Source organism: Furipterus horrens, unplaced genomic scaffold, assembly GCF_987537825.1.
Source record: "Furipterus horrens unplaced genomic scaffold, mFurHor1.1.pri manual_scaffold_2, whole genome shotgun sequence".
NCBI lineage: Eukaryota > Metazoa > Chordata > Mammalia > Chiroptera > Furipteridae > Furipterus > Furipterus horrens.
The window spans coordinates 11,510,218-11,525,607 of NW_028327172.1; the positions used below are offsets into that span (position 1 = coordinate 11,510,218).

The following is a 15,390-nucleotide window of genomic DNA, read 5'->3' on the forward strand; positions in this document are numbered from 1 at the left end:
AGGTGGTAAAGGAATTAACTGGTAAAGTTGGAAAAATAGCATTAAATTGGATAACTTAGAAACAATAAAATCCTAGACTGACGACATCCTTGTTTATACAATAATCATTTGTTAGAGGCCAAGAGGCGCCATTTTGTTCTGGTCTGGGGCCGGACTCAAAGGGCCACCAGGGTTAGCATGTGAGACAGCCACACTCAAAGACCAACACTCTAGTCAGCCCTTAGCATAGGCCTTGGAGGTCAAGTGCTTCTGCTCCAGTGCTACTGAGAGAAAGCTTTCTACCTATCCTTGTATTCATTGACAGCCCTGAACCTTATTCATAATCAGTCGTCCTTTGTAATTTTTATGGACATTTAAAATGACTAAAATTTGCTGTAGGAACTTCACCTCAAGTTCTTCTGAGAGTTTTCATGGTAGACAAGGAATAAATGACACTCTGTTTCTTAATTAAAATCCAGGATCTTTAATCAGAATGGTGACTTTAGTTGGGGGATTTCATTCTAATGGGAGTGGGAGGCATGGTGAGAGAGGACCAGGGAACTCTGGTAAATTGAATGGAAGTAAAGGAAGTAGAATTCCCCCCCCCCTACTTTCCCAAGAAGTAGTTGAGATCTTTAAAGCAAAGAAAACTCCCTCTGGAATGCAACATTAATACATAATACTAGTTTTATTTTATCCAATGCAGCTCAAAGAAAATGAACGGCACCCTGGACCACCCAGACCAACCGGATCTTGATGCTATTAAGATGTTTGTGGGCCAGGTCCCGAGGACCTGGTCTGAGAAGGACTTGAGGGAACTCTTTGAACAGTATGGTGCTGTCTATGAAATCAACGTCCTAAGGGATAGGAGCCAAAACCCTCCTCAGAGCAAAGGTGAGGGTCTGGGTTTTATGTGTAGTTTTTGTCATGTGCGTGTTCTCTCATTGCCAGAATGTTCCTATGGTCACATGGGGGCGGGGGTGGAATCTGTTATTCTATTCTAGCTCTATATTCCAGCTCAAACACGTTCAGTGGCTTAAAAGTGAAAAGTTAAGGTGACTTCATGAGGATGATTTGTAAATTGGATCTTGGGTAGTCCTTTGTGAGAGCTTTAAATTCAAGAGACAGACTCATGCGAGTATCTCATTTGATCATGAGAGTGAATTGACTGACAGAAATTAAGTTACATAAACCAACCACATATGATTTTCTTTAGTGTTTTGGCTAGGGCAGGCCGAACGAAAAGGACTGTCCGTGTACCCGTGGATTTCTGTTAGAGTACGTAGAGCCTCGCAGGATGGCTTAGCAAGTAGGAGGGCCCTGTTTATAGGTAACCTGTTTGCTGTAGTCTATAAAATGACCAGGAGAAGAAGGGCTGATCTGCTCCCAGAAATACTCAGCAGAGTGGAAGTTTCACAGGACTGATGGTAGATAAGGCATTAACTTGTCCCCTACACACACAAACATACTTTTTATTTTCCTAAGTGACCAATTTGGAGTAGTTTTCTGTGAAAGCTGTTCTATAGTGCAGATGTGAACAAGTATGATTGTCATGTTTGAAACCAGTTTTATAACCGGATCTAGAAGCAGAAATTATTTTCTCTTTTTGGCATAGTTAACCAAGAAGATAAAATGGCAGTATAACGTACAGGAAATTTAAAATCTTAATTGTACAGTGATTTTGAAAGAACTCTGTATCGTATCTCATGCACTATGGACACAAGATTTACAGGGTCCACCTCCTCCCTCCTACCCCCAGCAAAGATACAAAACCCAAAATCTACAGATCTCTCTCAGCACTATGTGCTGTTAGAAGTTTAATTATATTTGATGACAACGAAGAGTCCAAAAAAAGATACTAAGAGGATCTTGCTCTTAAGTCATTTTATAATTGATAATTATGTATGAGGCATATGGTAAAAATTGGCTAAAATGTAAGGAGTGGTTTGTTCTAAAAAGAAAGAGTTTCTGGTAGACAAAGAGCCACGAGAGTTCAAGGCCCCCATCTGTCTTGTTTGTAGCTGAGTCCTCTTGCCCAGCATACTGCCTGGTGCTGCAAATAGGGTGGGTTGAAAGGCTTGGTATTGTGACCTTTGTAAGGGAAGTCATCTTTCCCAAAGAAGTTACAGGAATAGCTAAAGAAATAGAACTGAGACTAGGCCCTGACTGGGTAGCTCAGTGGGTTAGAGCACTGTCCTGATACACCAAGGTTGCAGGTTCTATTCCAGGTCAGGACACAAACAAGAAGCAACCAGTGAATGCATGAATAAGTGGAACAACAACTTGATATTTCTGCGTCTTTCTCTCTCTCTCTCTCTCCCCTCCCCCTTTCTCTCTAAAATCAATAAATAAAAATTTTAAAAAGACCTAAGAGACTATAACAATAAAGAAAATGCATAGAAATCAATTTCTTTTTCTCTGCTAGGTTGCGTGTGTTTGTCTCTATGTCCCCCACCCCCATCTCTCTTGGCTAATTTTAATGAACCCTGCCCTTTAAAGTTCTAATGCAGGATGGGGCAAACGTAGGTTTACAGTTGTTTGTGTGGGAAATAATACAATAATAATATACGAATAAAGTGTTTCTCATACTCGCAACTGTAAACCTGCTTTTGCCCCAGCCCCGTATGTCTGAGGAGGACTGCACGCTCTAGGAATTCTCTGCTTTCAAAGGACAGGTTTGATTTTGTGAATCTTGTTTATTGCAGGGTGCTGTTTTGTTACATTTTACACCCGCAAAGCTGCATTAGAAGCACAGAATGCTCTTCACAACATGAAGGTCCTCCCAGGGGTAAGAAAGCTCCTACTAGTAAGTAGAACCGTGGTGGTTGTGACACGGAACATATTTACATGTGTCACGTACACAGTGAAAACCGTTTTGGAGAAAGGGTGACTGTCACGGGAATGAATGTAAAGGGAACATTTAAAGAAGATAGACTGAAAGTACTCTCTTGCCAAGAAAATTTTGACTATTTTGATATTGTGTGGGGAAAAGGTCATGAGATAGTCAAACGCGAGGTCAGGAGAGCTCTTAGGGGCTCTAGTTTTGGTATTCCTTTTAAAGTCCTCGTATTTCTGATTGCCTTCAGTGTGCACAGTGGTAATACACCTGCATTTCCCTTTTTAGATGCATCATCCTATACAGATGAAACCTGCCGACAGTGAGAAGAACAACGGTAAGCAAGCACAGAGGCTCTCCCTTTATCAGGTTTCTTCCTGGTTGGTTTGCTTCTCATGGCGTCTGGATTGCATTGTGTTCTAAGTGATTTCTTCTTGGGGTAGCATTGACATATAGCATTATATTAATTTCAGATGTACATCATAATGTGTTGACATATATTGTGATAGTTCTTTATTTTATTTAGTGTATCCTTCATTTCTGACCCAGATCTTTTTTATGCTGCTGAGGCCCTCACTAAGTTCCTTGAGCATCCTTATAACCAGTGTTTTGAACTTTGCATCTGGTAAATTGCATATCTCTGTTTTGTTTAGCTCTTTTCCTGGAGTTTTGATCTGTTCTTTCATTTGGACCATGTGCTTTGTGTCCTCATGTTGGCAGCCTCCCTGTGTTGGTTTCTGTGTGTTAGATAGAGCTGCTATGGCTCCGTGTCTTGGTAGTGTGGCCCAATGTAGTAGGTGTCCTGTGGGTTCCAGTGGCACAGCCTCCCCTATCACCCATGTTGGGTACTCAAGGTGCGCCCTTTGTGTGGACTGAGTACACCCTTCTCTTATAGTTGAGCCTTGGTTGCTGTTGGCAGATCAGTAGGAGGGATTTACCCAGACCAGTCAGCTGCAAGGACTGGCTGTAAGCCATGACCACCAACCTCCCCCTTTCATGGAGGATCAGCTATGCAGGGGCAGGGTGGTGGTGCTCCAACATGGTCTCTAGCTGTCCACTGGGTACCCTGGGGTTTCCCGAGTGGTGCAGGCCAAGGTCAGCCCCCACCTGTGTTTTGCCTGGGACCACCCTGCGTGAGCTACAAAGCAATCTGAGATGGCTGCTGCTCGTGCGGGGCCTGGGGTACCTTAGCAAGAGGTACAGGGGCTGAGGGCTCACTGAGGCCAGCTGTTGCTTGTTAGAGAGGGTTTAGGAAGTTGTGAACCACGAGTCAAGACTAGCTCCAGGATGGGGCAAATAGCCTGGTTGATAGAGTCTCAGTTATGGCACCAGCCTACCAGTTCTGTGGCTCTATTGGGGAAGAGTGCAGAAAAAGAACAATGGCCTCTGCCCACCTTTCTGTCTGGGAGAAAGTTGTCCCCCAGCTCTTTCCTTGAGGCCAGATAATTCATTTCCTCCCCAAATTCCACTGGTGCCTTTCAAGCTGCTACCCCAGTGCTGGAGCTCAGAGGGAGTGAATCTAATTAAGTCCATGTGTGGGTTCTTTAAGAAGAACTGGTTGGGACTCCAGAAGTTTCTTCCACCTACTCAATATTCGCTGGTTTTTGCAGCCAGAAGTTGTGGGGGTTTATCTTCCTGGCACTGGAACCCTGGGTGGTTCCCAGTGAGGCTGGGACTGCTCGCTCCTGATAGATCCCTCCCAAATTTTTATTCACCACACGTGGATGGGGGACCAGCCCATTCTGCATCTCCACCCCTCCTGCCAGTCTGAATGCATGTGGTTTCATTAATTCCGTAGTTGTCAGATTTCCATTCAGCTTGATTTCTGATGGTACTGAGTGATGGTGGTTCAATATTTTAGTTGTAATTTTGATGTAGTTGTGCAAGGAGGCGGACCGTGTTTACCTATTGTCACCATCTTGATCAGAAGTTGGAATGTTTTTGATGAATATCATTTCTTATGGACAGAAGTTAAAGGGGGGAATGAATAAAGTAGGAAGAAGAACTTAGTGCGCAATAGGACAGTTGGAAAAGGAAAGTGGATAGTTAGACTCTGAAAGGTGTGTCCTGTTTCTCTAGTCATATCAATAAAGTGTGATAACTCATTCTTTAGTATAGTTGTAGTATTGCTAGTAAGAGCAAATGTTACTAAGTGCTATGCAAGAATCTGAGCACTGCGCATTTAATAATACCTACAGCTACCTTTGAGGCAAACCTATTTTCCCTATTAATCTGATGAGGAAACGGGCACAGAATGGCTGTTTAACTTTCATAAGATCACAAAGTTATTTTATCTAAGTGCTTCCAGAGATAATTTTAAGATACTATTGTTTGTAAGGAGAGGGGCTAACTTACTGGAAACAAAGTATATCTTAGAATCTGAAAATGGTATCAAGGCACCAGAGCCAGGGCTCAAACCCAAGTGGCCCTGACTCCAGAGCCTCTGGGTTACCCTCCTTCTCGTAGAGTAACGCCCAGACCCTCTGTGTTTTACTCTCTCAGCAGTGGAAGACAGGAAACTGTTCATTGGTATGATTTCCAAGAAGTGCACTGAAAATGACATCCGAGTCATGTTCTCGTCATTTGGACAGATTGAAGAGTGCCGGATATTGCGGGGACCTGATGGACTAAGCCGAGGTAGGCACATTTTTAAACTTTAAAGATACTCGTCTTGAATTTGGATTCTCTTTAATTGGACCGGTGGAAATCAGTGATCCCTAGTCAACGTGGCTCTCTCGTGGCGGAGAGGTCAGGCATGGTGTTTGTGTCTAGGGCCTGTCACAATTCCTCCTACGGTTGGATCCCTTTTGTATTCTCCCTGCATCCTTAAGGAGTTTATATTCTGTACTTCAGTGTCATGTATTAAAACTCTCTTTTTATGCTTAGAAATGTTCTTTTGTGTGTGTGTGTGTGAAAAGAAATGTTTATTTAAAGGTTATATAGATTTAGATTATTTGTGGATTTCTACCATTAAGTCTTATTTTCTTTAAAACACCCACAAACACATAGTTCTGCCTCCCCCTACCAAACCAGGCTAGTTTTAGAAAAGTCAGAGAGATAGTTTTCCTACTTCCCAGACACAGTTCAGTTTTACCAGCAGCTCCCAATCATTCAAGCCTGACTGGGGAGGTTTTGCCTTGTGGTGCCCCCCAGCTTTTAATGCAGAACCACATGGAGTTCCCACCCTCCTTGTAAATCGCATGGAGCTCTCCCTTTCCTTTCCAATCCGCATGGAGTTCTCCAGAAACGTTCTTGATGTCAAAATGGAAACACTTCTCAAGAGGAACTAGAGGCTGTGAACTCTCCTTTGTCCCTCAAGCCCTTTGTTTCCTCTCTGTGCTTCCTTGGTTTTAGCAGTTAGCACCCACTGTAAGGTGGCTCTCTCTTCCACTAGATCATGAACCCCTGAAGGCAGGAACCATGTCTGTATTGCTAGCATGGTACTTGGCACATAGTTAACTGCTCAGTTAATGTCTATAAATAAATCAGGAAATGGCCCTGGTGGTGTGGCTCAGTGGATTGAGTGCTGGCCTGTGTGCAGACTGAAAGGTCACCGGTTCAATTCCCAGTCAGGGCACATGCCTGGGTTGTGTGCAGGCCAGGTCCCCAGTTGGAGGTGTACAAGAGGCAACCAATTGATGTTTCTCTCCCTTTCTTTCTCTTTCCCATCCCCTCTTCTCTAAAAATAAATAGGCAAATGAATGAAAGAGTTCTTGATCCTTCTCTTACCAGGTTGTGCATTTGTGACTTTCACAACAAGAGCCATGGCGCAGACGGCTATCAAGGCGATGCACCAAGCACAGACCATGGAGGTAGGGGCAGGTGGCTGCCGGGGGGCATTCCCAAGCCTGAGAGTGCCAGGGCACTGGGCCTGCAAAGCCTAGCAGCATGATTGTTCTAAAAGCTAAGCAGGCCAAAAATCTTAAAGTTAGAAACCAATCATTTCTTTACCATATTGGATGTTATTAAATTAACATTAAAATTAACATATTGGAACTAGTTGCCCTTTTAAATTATCTTTTGCCATTTACGTGTATCAGGAAGAGAATCATTTGGCAGTGAATGAAATTAGAATGGAGCCCATGTGTCATTAGAAAGGAGGCTTTTTCCTACACCCAGAGGAGGAGTCTGACCCTTCGGTTTTGGTGTTTTCATAGGGTTGCTCATCCCCCATGGTGGTAAAATTTGCTGATACACAGAAGGACAAAGAACAGAAGAGAATGGCCCAGCAGCTCCAGCAGCAGATGCAGCAAATCAGCGCAGCATCTGTGTGGGGAAACCTTGCTGGTCTAAATACTCTTGGACCCCAGTATTTAGCAGTGAGTCTCTGTGGTTTGCTTTCTGCAGACTGTGCAAGCTCCCAGCTCTTCTTCTTCCGCTGTCCCCAGCTCACAGACACGTGGCATTTACAACTTGTAGCACATTGAAATTTTATGCAAACATTCAGACAATGCAATATTCTTTAAGTCATGTTATTTTCTCTATCTCTCTGGTCACATATCTTTGGTTGTATCTTGAAGCTTTGGTTATATCTTGAGTTAAAGTGAAGTTGTAATTTCCTGATAAAGAGACTTAGAGACATCTTGTGTCCCTGCCCCCAAGAAAAAAAAATTCCTGAGGGAATCTTAACTACCAAATATTTTTCTCCATATTTCTTTCTACCAGGTGTAGAGGGCATTATTAAAGACCTTATTGGGTCTCCCTGAAGATTATCATACATGCTTCTTTCTGCTGATTGAGAGACCAAGCATGGATGTTACTAAATGAGTATTACAGATGTATATTTGAATTCACTATATTGTAAATAGATTTTCTTTTGATTTGATCTCTCTGTTATTGATTTTAAGTCATATAGTCCAAAAGAGGGGCAGACTCCAACTTGTCATTAAGAGTTACTAGGTCTGCAGTATTACAGGAGATTATCGTTGCTTTAAACCTTCAAAAGGAATTGCAGACAGGACAACAATTAAAATTGTGTCATCTGCGAATCAGAAAGAACAAGTCATCTGTAAAGCTACCAATGAAAGAAAAAATGGTGAAGCCACTAGATTTATATGGATAGTCCAAAAATATATACATAGGAATAATTAAGAGTCATCCACTCCTCATCCTTTCAAAGATTATTCTGTACAAAAACAAAAGCAATGATTTCTGACCCCCAGTCTGAATTTTGGCTAATTTGATGCCCCCCTGGTCTCCATAATTCTAATGTGTTAGAAATCCCAGTTCGTTCTTGCTAGTATTTCTCTGAAAAAGTGTAGCTAGTTGTTCTATTTCAACAGATGAAATTGTTTCTTAGTGCTAGAAATGTTGCTTAAAAGTTTAGAAAATTCGGGGAGATTTTAGTCTTCTGCCAAAATGATAATGCTTTGAAAGTGATCTCCATGATGTGCATTTACTTTTCTTAGAAAGTTTAGAGCTTCTTTTCAGGGAACACCCCCCTTTTTGTTGTCGTTGCCAGCAAGTACATGGTGGTATCTGGTGAGAGCTATGTTTCCTTTAAGTTGGATGTGATCCCCTCCCTAAGAGCTATTCTTGTTTACGGAGGAAATGAAGGGGCCAAGTCCAGTATGCGCAGTCCACTAGTTGGGACTGAATGCATTGCCTGCGGCATTTAAGGAAAAGCAGCGTGGGTGCAAACAGGCTGGGAGTGAGAGTGCAGCACCAGTAATCACGGAGTGTTTTTCTGGGAATATGTGGATCGAACCTGATTTCTGTCAGACCATAGCAGTGGTTCTTAATCTTTGTGGGATCGTGGACCCCTTTGAGAACCTGGTAGAAATTGTATGTGCATTTTTTTTTTCATTCTGTTTCTAGAGGTTTGTGGACCTCCTGAAACCTATGAACTAAAGGGATTCATGACAGAAACCAAGACATATGTTTATGGGAACAGGCAACAGGTTGAATAAAGGATCTAGAAACAAGAATACCAGTTGTCCATACAGAACAGTGATTACATTCGAATGTAGCAAAGGTTTTCAGCAGGTTGGTTAGATGAAGATTGTGGTTTGCTAAGATACAGAATAAGGTCAAGGCCATGGAGATCCATAAGCTCATGGACAGGTCCTTGTGTTTCATTTGTTATGGGATATCCATTGAAAGAGAGTATGTAATGAGCTAATACGGACTGATCCCTCAATCATTGGCTCATCCGCCACAGTGAAGGCCAGTTTGGAGGGGAGGCGGTAAATGGGCCCCATGGGTGTGCAGCGTGGGAAAGAGTGATCCAGTCCTGAGTCTGTTGTGGCTGGTAAAGAACGACTCCCAAGGAATACCCTGAAACAGTCCGATTTGATATTTAAAGTTGTTTGAAATAGAAATTGGGTATCCAGATGGAAACAATATGCAAAATAAGATGTGTGGACTCAGGAGAACTCGGGAGAGAGGAAATAGAAATGGCAGGCGTCCACACCAGACCCTCGGTGCAGTCGGCTGCGTAGCTGCTTGAGTTGAGCTTGGTTCCCTGCTCTCCTTCTGTCCTCCGCTGTGCTGTGTTCCGTTGCCCCGGCACTTGAGCTTGGCTCAGTACTTGATGAGCACCACTGTCCTCTGGGCCAGGGCTTTAGCTGTGTTGTGTTGTCCTGTGCTGTCACAAGTCTTACGTTTCTGTTGTTGGCTTGGGTTCTTGTCTTCAGCGTTCTTCTCTCTGGGGGCCTCTGCACTCTCGCTTTGCTGTGCTGTAGAGTTATCCCAGATGCAGAACCAGCCCTCACTCTCACTCTTGTTCTGTTTTTTGGTGTAATGTCTAGCTTTATTTGCAGCTCCTTCAGCAGACTGCCTCCTCTGGGAACCTCAACACCCTGAGCAGCCTCCACCCGATGGGAGGTAAGTGTTTCCCTGCTGCAGAGGAGCAGCAGCAGCAGCCAGGCCAACAGACCCAGCTAACAACAGTCTGAGAGTTTTGCACTGTTTGTGCAGAACAAAATGTTTTTTTCCACTCACATAAACCTGACATGAGACGAACGTCCCAGGACTCAACTGCCTCGTCTCTAGAAGGTGACTCTTATTAGTCATTGATGCCAGTTGTTCTGGGGTGTCTTCTGCTCCCCACCCCTTTAAACCTCTGTTGAGGAAGAAGGCGGAAAAGAGCTATTAGTACCTGCAGACTATCTGAGGCCATTTTGATGGGGAGAAAATTGCTGCAGCTCTGTTTCCACAATAAAGAGACTTTCCCAGTGACTTTGAAGAAAAGCCTAAGAAGACTTCCATGCAAATGGCTTATCCTGAAGTTGCTAGAATCCAGGCAGTTAGTGTCTTATATATATTATATCATAGGTGAATTATCTTTTGTTGCTGTTAACGTGCATGGAAAACTCAATTGACAAATACTTGAGTTTATGACAAAATGGGGCTCCACAGACAGACAGACAGACCTGAGGCAGGGTCCATCAGAACAATTGGCGTGGGTGGGGAGCAACAGACCTGCCTGTCTCTGCCCCTTTGGCGGCGGGATAAGGATAAGCTAGTGCGTTGGAGAAAGGAGCGGTCTTAGGTGAGCTGCATTTTACCATTCGAGGAATTATGATAGTTGTTTGCTCTGTCCCAGGGACTGAGAAAGTTGCTAGATTGTAAATCTGTGCTGTAATTTCTTACTCATTAACTCCTCCCACCACAAACCCCCATCCCTCTGTCTTTCTATCATCTTTCTAAATGATTTGCAACTTCTTGTCAATGCGGTTTGAATTCCTTGCTCTCCTTTTAATTATTGCTTAGGTTCTATGTGGAAGTCTTTCTTTTGCTCGTTTTTTTTTTTCCTCCTGATGACTAATCTGCTATTCAGGTGGTGGTGTTTCTTTATTCTTTCCCCTCTTGTTGTTCTCACATGTATTCTCCCCTGCCGTTCCTCCCTTTCTGGGTCTCTGCTGCATTTTCTGCTGTTCACCTCAGTTTCAAAGAACACAGCCCCTGTCAGGTCTGGGTGAGGGGCTTGGATGTGGTCACATTCTGTGCCACAGGTTTTAGCATTGTCCTCTGGCCCTGTGGTAGACCACAGACTTACCTCTCTTTCCTGGTTTCCTAGTTGCCCGGCCCTTTATTAATGCCCACTTCAGGTGGCATACACTTGGATTAGATACCTCTTCTGAGGAAAGTAAGTCAAGTTTCTTAATGAGTTGAGTGATATCTGAATCCTTTGGGAGCCCGGCGGGGCTGCTCATAAGGCTTCACATTTCCTCTTTGGAACTAGCCGCCTACCAGTGTGCGCTGTCATTGCCCAAGCGGCTAGCAGGCGCCCTTACCTGCTCCCTGATCTCTTGCTTTGGCTTTTGCAGGGTTAAATGCAATGCAGTTACAGAACTTGGCTGCCCTGGCTGCTGCCGCTAGTGCTGCTCAGAACACACCCAGTGGTACCAGTGCTCTCACGACATCCAGCAGTCCCCTCAGCGTCCTCACCAGTTCAGGTAAGCATGTAGTGGGCCAGGGGCCCCTCGTGTGCTTTGGGCGGAATCCCACGAGAGGGGTATGTCATTCTGGAGAGCAGTTAATACCCGTTTCCAAAGGGGACAGATGATGAACAACAGATCTTCACATGCCATCTTCTGACTTGAGATATCTCATAATTTTCAGTTTCTTGCAACCATCATTGACTTTATGTTCATCAGGGGCAGTTATCAAAATTAGTGACCAAAAACCTTTTTACTAAGAGTATAAATACTTAAGTAGTATCACTCTTGGGTCTTGGCTCCCGTTGACATGAGAGGGCGAGTGTCGGCTTGAGTTTAACTCATGGATTTTGGTAGCAGGGTCTTCACCGAGCTCCAGCAGCAGCAGCTCTGTCAACCCCATTGCCTCCCTCGGAGCCTTGCAGACATTAGCTGGAGCAACGGCGGGCCTCAACGTCAGCTCTTTGGCAGGTGAGCGGCAGCCCCTGGCTGTTATCAGGCCTTTCTTTGTGCGGGTAGCGCACTATGAACACCCTGGTGAAGGGCGCTGTTAGAATGATGGAGCGGCCCACCGAACTGAAAAATAACCATGAGATTTTGAGTCAGACCTGAGTTGAATTCCACCTCTGCCCCTTAACCGGCTCTAAGTTTTGACCACCTTTCCAAGCTCATTTTCTTATCTATGAAGTGGGATTAGAATGTTTTGAGGGTTGTCACGTTAAATAAGAACACAGGTAAGAGTGCTGAGCACATTGCTCAGTACAGTGTCTGGCCCATAGAATATATTCAATAGCGTTGGCTGCTGTGTTTAATGACAGGGTTTACCCCCTTCTTATCATAGACCACATGTCGCCCCTTGAGTCCCCAGTCCTGGGACTCTTATTTTACCAGATTTGACAGAAAAGCCAAAGAGAAAATGGGGCAAGTCATATGTAAGTGGTATAACTTCTTGCACAGACTGAAAGAAGGTGCTGTCTCCATTAGCGACGAGGCCTCGTGAGAGTCCTGAGTCTTACGGCGCAGATGGGTGTGTCTCTTCAGGGCGACCCGGAGAGCAGATAAAAGGGCGGACTTTGGAGTTTTTCTTTGGTATCGGTTGTGTCTTTTCAGTTCTGTTCATCCTGTTCTCTCCCCCAACCAAGGGATGGCCGCTTTAAATGGCGGCCTGGGCAGCAGTGGCCTTTCCAACGGCACCGGGAGCACCATGGAGGCCCTCACGCAGGCCTACTCGGGGATCCAGCAGTACGCCGCCGCGGCGCTCCCCACTCTGTACAACCAGAACCTGTTGACCCAGCAGAGCATTGGTGCTGCTGGAAGCCAGAAGGAAGGTGAGTGCCAGGGGAGCCTGCAGGCGGACGGGGGTTCCCTCTGTCTGCGCCGGAACGGAAGGGGGGTGCCGAGGCCTAGGGAACCACTTAGGGGGTCAGACCGCCACTCTCCTGGACAGTGTAAAAGATGGGCTGAGAAGCTCTTTCCATGTGCTCTGCTTTGGGAATGTTTTCTGGATGTGGCTCAAATCAGAACCTCTGAACATCCTTCTGGGCTGGAGTTGCCATTTTTAGATGATGAAACAATTTTTTTGTTAGGAAGTCTTTTCTGTCATTATAAACCTGTCAGAAGACATCATCTGCGTGGGTGTCCTGTATAGCTCTCTTAGCATTTTCTTTGCTTTCTGATCTATGCTTTTACTAATCGAGGACAGACTGAAGGCAGATGGGACAGAAAGAGTTATGGCCCATGGGTTGATGCAGGGGAAGTATGTTTTGATATAAATAGTATTAAATTTAGAAGCGGGCGGCTTTCTAGGCAGGAAGAGGCCTGAGGTGGTTTGTATGAATAAGGTATTTCCTGCACTTCTGCTTATATTTGACTGGGCTTTTACAACCAGGAGCTGGCAAAGTTTAAGCACTAATATAGGAAAAAGACAAGTATCCTCTCTTGCCATACATCAAGGAGTCCTGGTTTAGTACATGCTTACCTGCCCTGAATCAGGTGCTTATGTGCCTTAAGATGTGGTAGTAGGAGAATGGGGGGAACTGTGGAGACAGAAATGAACAAGTAAAAAAAAAGCATGAGGGGTTCCAAATGATGCTCTGAACTATGACGAACAAGGAAGGGGACTAGGGAATGCCGGAGACACAGCATTTTATACGAAATGGTTAAAGACGGTCTCTCTAAGTGGCCATTTAAGCAGAGGAAGATAAGTGATGGGGGGCAGAGGCATAGCAAGTGCAAAGGCCCTGAGGCAGCAGTATTCCTTAATGTGCTTGACAACATCAGGGAGGCCAGGGTGGCTTTAGAATGGCTGCACTGTGATTATAATGAAACTTCTTGGTTAGAAAATTATTGAGTGGTAGGAGGAGGAAAGCATATTCTATTTCTGAGCTGAATGTTAATCATAGTTTAAAATGAAATTTCTTTTCACTGAGGTACAATTCACATAAGGTAAAATTCACCTTTTTGGGAATGTAGCTCTCTAAGCTTTGATGGACGTATACAGTCATGTAACCACCATCACAAATATAGAACATTTCTATCACCCCCAGAAATTCCCTCACGTCCCTTTGTAGTCATTTCCTTGCCCCCACTCCCTGCCCCTGGAAATTACTGACCTATTTGCCACCCCGTAATTTCTAGGCATAATTTTGAAACAAACTGTTTTGTTTATAAGCTCACTCTACCTCCTTTTCTGTGTTTTTCTGCATGCTTCTAGTCTCTGGTTTTATGCTGCATATTATGCAGGTTTGCCTGCTTTTCTGTCTTAACTATACCCTCCTCCCACAGGGTCCGATTCTGACATCCCTCAGTGAGACCACGGAGCATAGCTAAACATGAGGGAGGGGATCTGTTTCAGTGATTGCCCTTCCGTTCCCTGTTTTGTATTTGGAGAATCTGTTTGTTGGGGTGCTGACACTTTTAATTAACACCAGAGGGAAATGAGAGACGATGCAGGAGGATAAGCACGCTTCACACTGATACCTTTTCAATCAATGGGTGTCTTGAAGGTCCAGAGGGAGCCAACCTGTTCATCTACCACCTGCCCCAGGAGTTTGGAGATCAGGACCTGCTGCAGATGTTTATGCCCTTTGGGAATGTCGTGTCTGCCAAGGTTTTCATCGACAAGCAGACAAACCTGAGCAAGTGTTTTGGTATGTTGGCGCTTCTTCTGGGGTGTGTGTGGGGAGGGGGGCGGTAATTTTTACCACTGAGAAGGGGAAGAGGTTGATACCAAAAACCTGTGATGGAGTTTGGGTTATTGTTTAAATCATCCGTGTGCGGATTTATGTGACCTCTTTCTGAACCTCTGTTTGTTTGTTTGTTTTAAGATCTTATTTATTTACTTTTTTAGAGAGAGGGAAAGGGAGGGAGAAAGAAAGGGAGAAAAACATCAATATGCAAGAGATACATCCATCAATTGCTTCTCACACGCCCCCAACTGGGGACTCAGCCCACAACCCAGGCATGTGCCCTGACTGGGAATCGAACCAGCAGCCTTTTGGGTTGTAGGCCAACACTCAGTCCACTGTGCCACACCAGCCAGGGCGACCCTCCTCAGTTTTTTTCTCTTCTGTAACGAGCACGAAGGTTTCTGCCTGCACGCTCTCTCCAGAGCGTAAAATAATGTGTGGAAAGTGGCTTGGCCAAAATAACAGAAGAACCATGTCAGCGTCAGGTGATACTGTCAGGAACCTGATTTACGTTATGTGGTATAACTTTCAGAATTTTTGTCCCTGCTGAGAAAAATTGGGAATTGAGGCTAAGCTCATAAGGATTCCCTGCATAAGGAGGACCGAGATTCTCCTTGCCTCGTTACGTCCCTCACCTAGGCTTCTGCTTGGACACACAGGTTTTGTAAGTTACGACAATCCTGTTTCGGCCCAAGCTGCCATCCAGTCCATGAACGGCTTTCAGATCGGCATGAAGCGGCTCAAAGTGCAGCTCAAACGCTCGAAGAATGACAGCAAGCCCTACTGAGCGTGCTCCCCTCAGACTGCAGTGAGAGGGTCTCTGGTAAGTTGGGGAGGAGCACCTTAGCGAGGCGAAGCCCTAGGCCGTGTGTGGGCAGCCCCGGACCCTGACCCCCGCCACTCGCAGGCACTGCTTGCCCCGAAGACGCGGCTACTGCCTTCTGTGGGAGTTTCGCTTCGTGCAGAGGACGAGTTTGTGCTTTGGTTTCCAGTGTTTTACTTTGGA

General features: G+C 44.9%; 1 protein-coding gene across 21 annotated transcripts in view; it reads left to right on the forward strand.

Moving 5' to 3' along the window:
* The window catches only part of CELF1 (CUGBP Elav-like family member 1), a 76,916-nt gene that overhangs the window by 47,136 nt on the left and 14,390 nt on the right, over positions 1-15,390 (forward strand). For 9 of the 21 annotated variants that reach the window (XM_090261517.1, XM_090261483.1, XM_090261466.1 and 6 more), the window contains 12 exons: positions 686-873; positions 2,685-2,785; positions 3,104-3,152; positions 5,318-5,452; positions 6,548-6,627; positions 6,973-7,134; positions 9,565-9,640; positions 11,086-11,214; positions 11,554-11,667; positions 12,339-12,524; positions 14,202-14,345; positions 15,044-15,207. In XM_090261517.1, the coding sequence (XP_090117643.1) occupies positions 686-873; positions 2,685-2,785; positions 3,104-3,152; positions 5,318-5,452; positions 6,548-6,627; positions 6,973-7,134; positions 9,565-9,640; positions 11,086-11,214; positions 11,554-11,667; positions 12,339-12,524; positions 14,202-14,345; positions 15,044-15,171 (1,492 nt within the window). In that variant the 3' untranslated portion in view covers positions 15,172-15,207. The remainder of the gene's footprint in view (positions 1-685; positions 874-2,684; positions 2,786-3,103; positions 3,153-5,317; positions 5,453-6,547; positions 6,628-6,972; positions 7,135-9,564; positions 9,641-11,085; positions 11,215-11,553; positions 11,668-12,338; positions 12,525-14,201; positions 14,346-15,043; positions 15,208-15,390) is intronic. The other 12 variants (XM_090261526.1, XM_090261478.1, XM_090261472.1 and 9 more) reach the window with 11 other exon arrangements.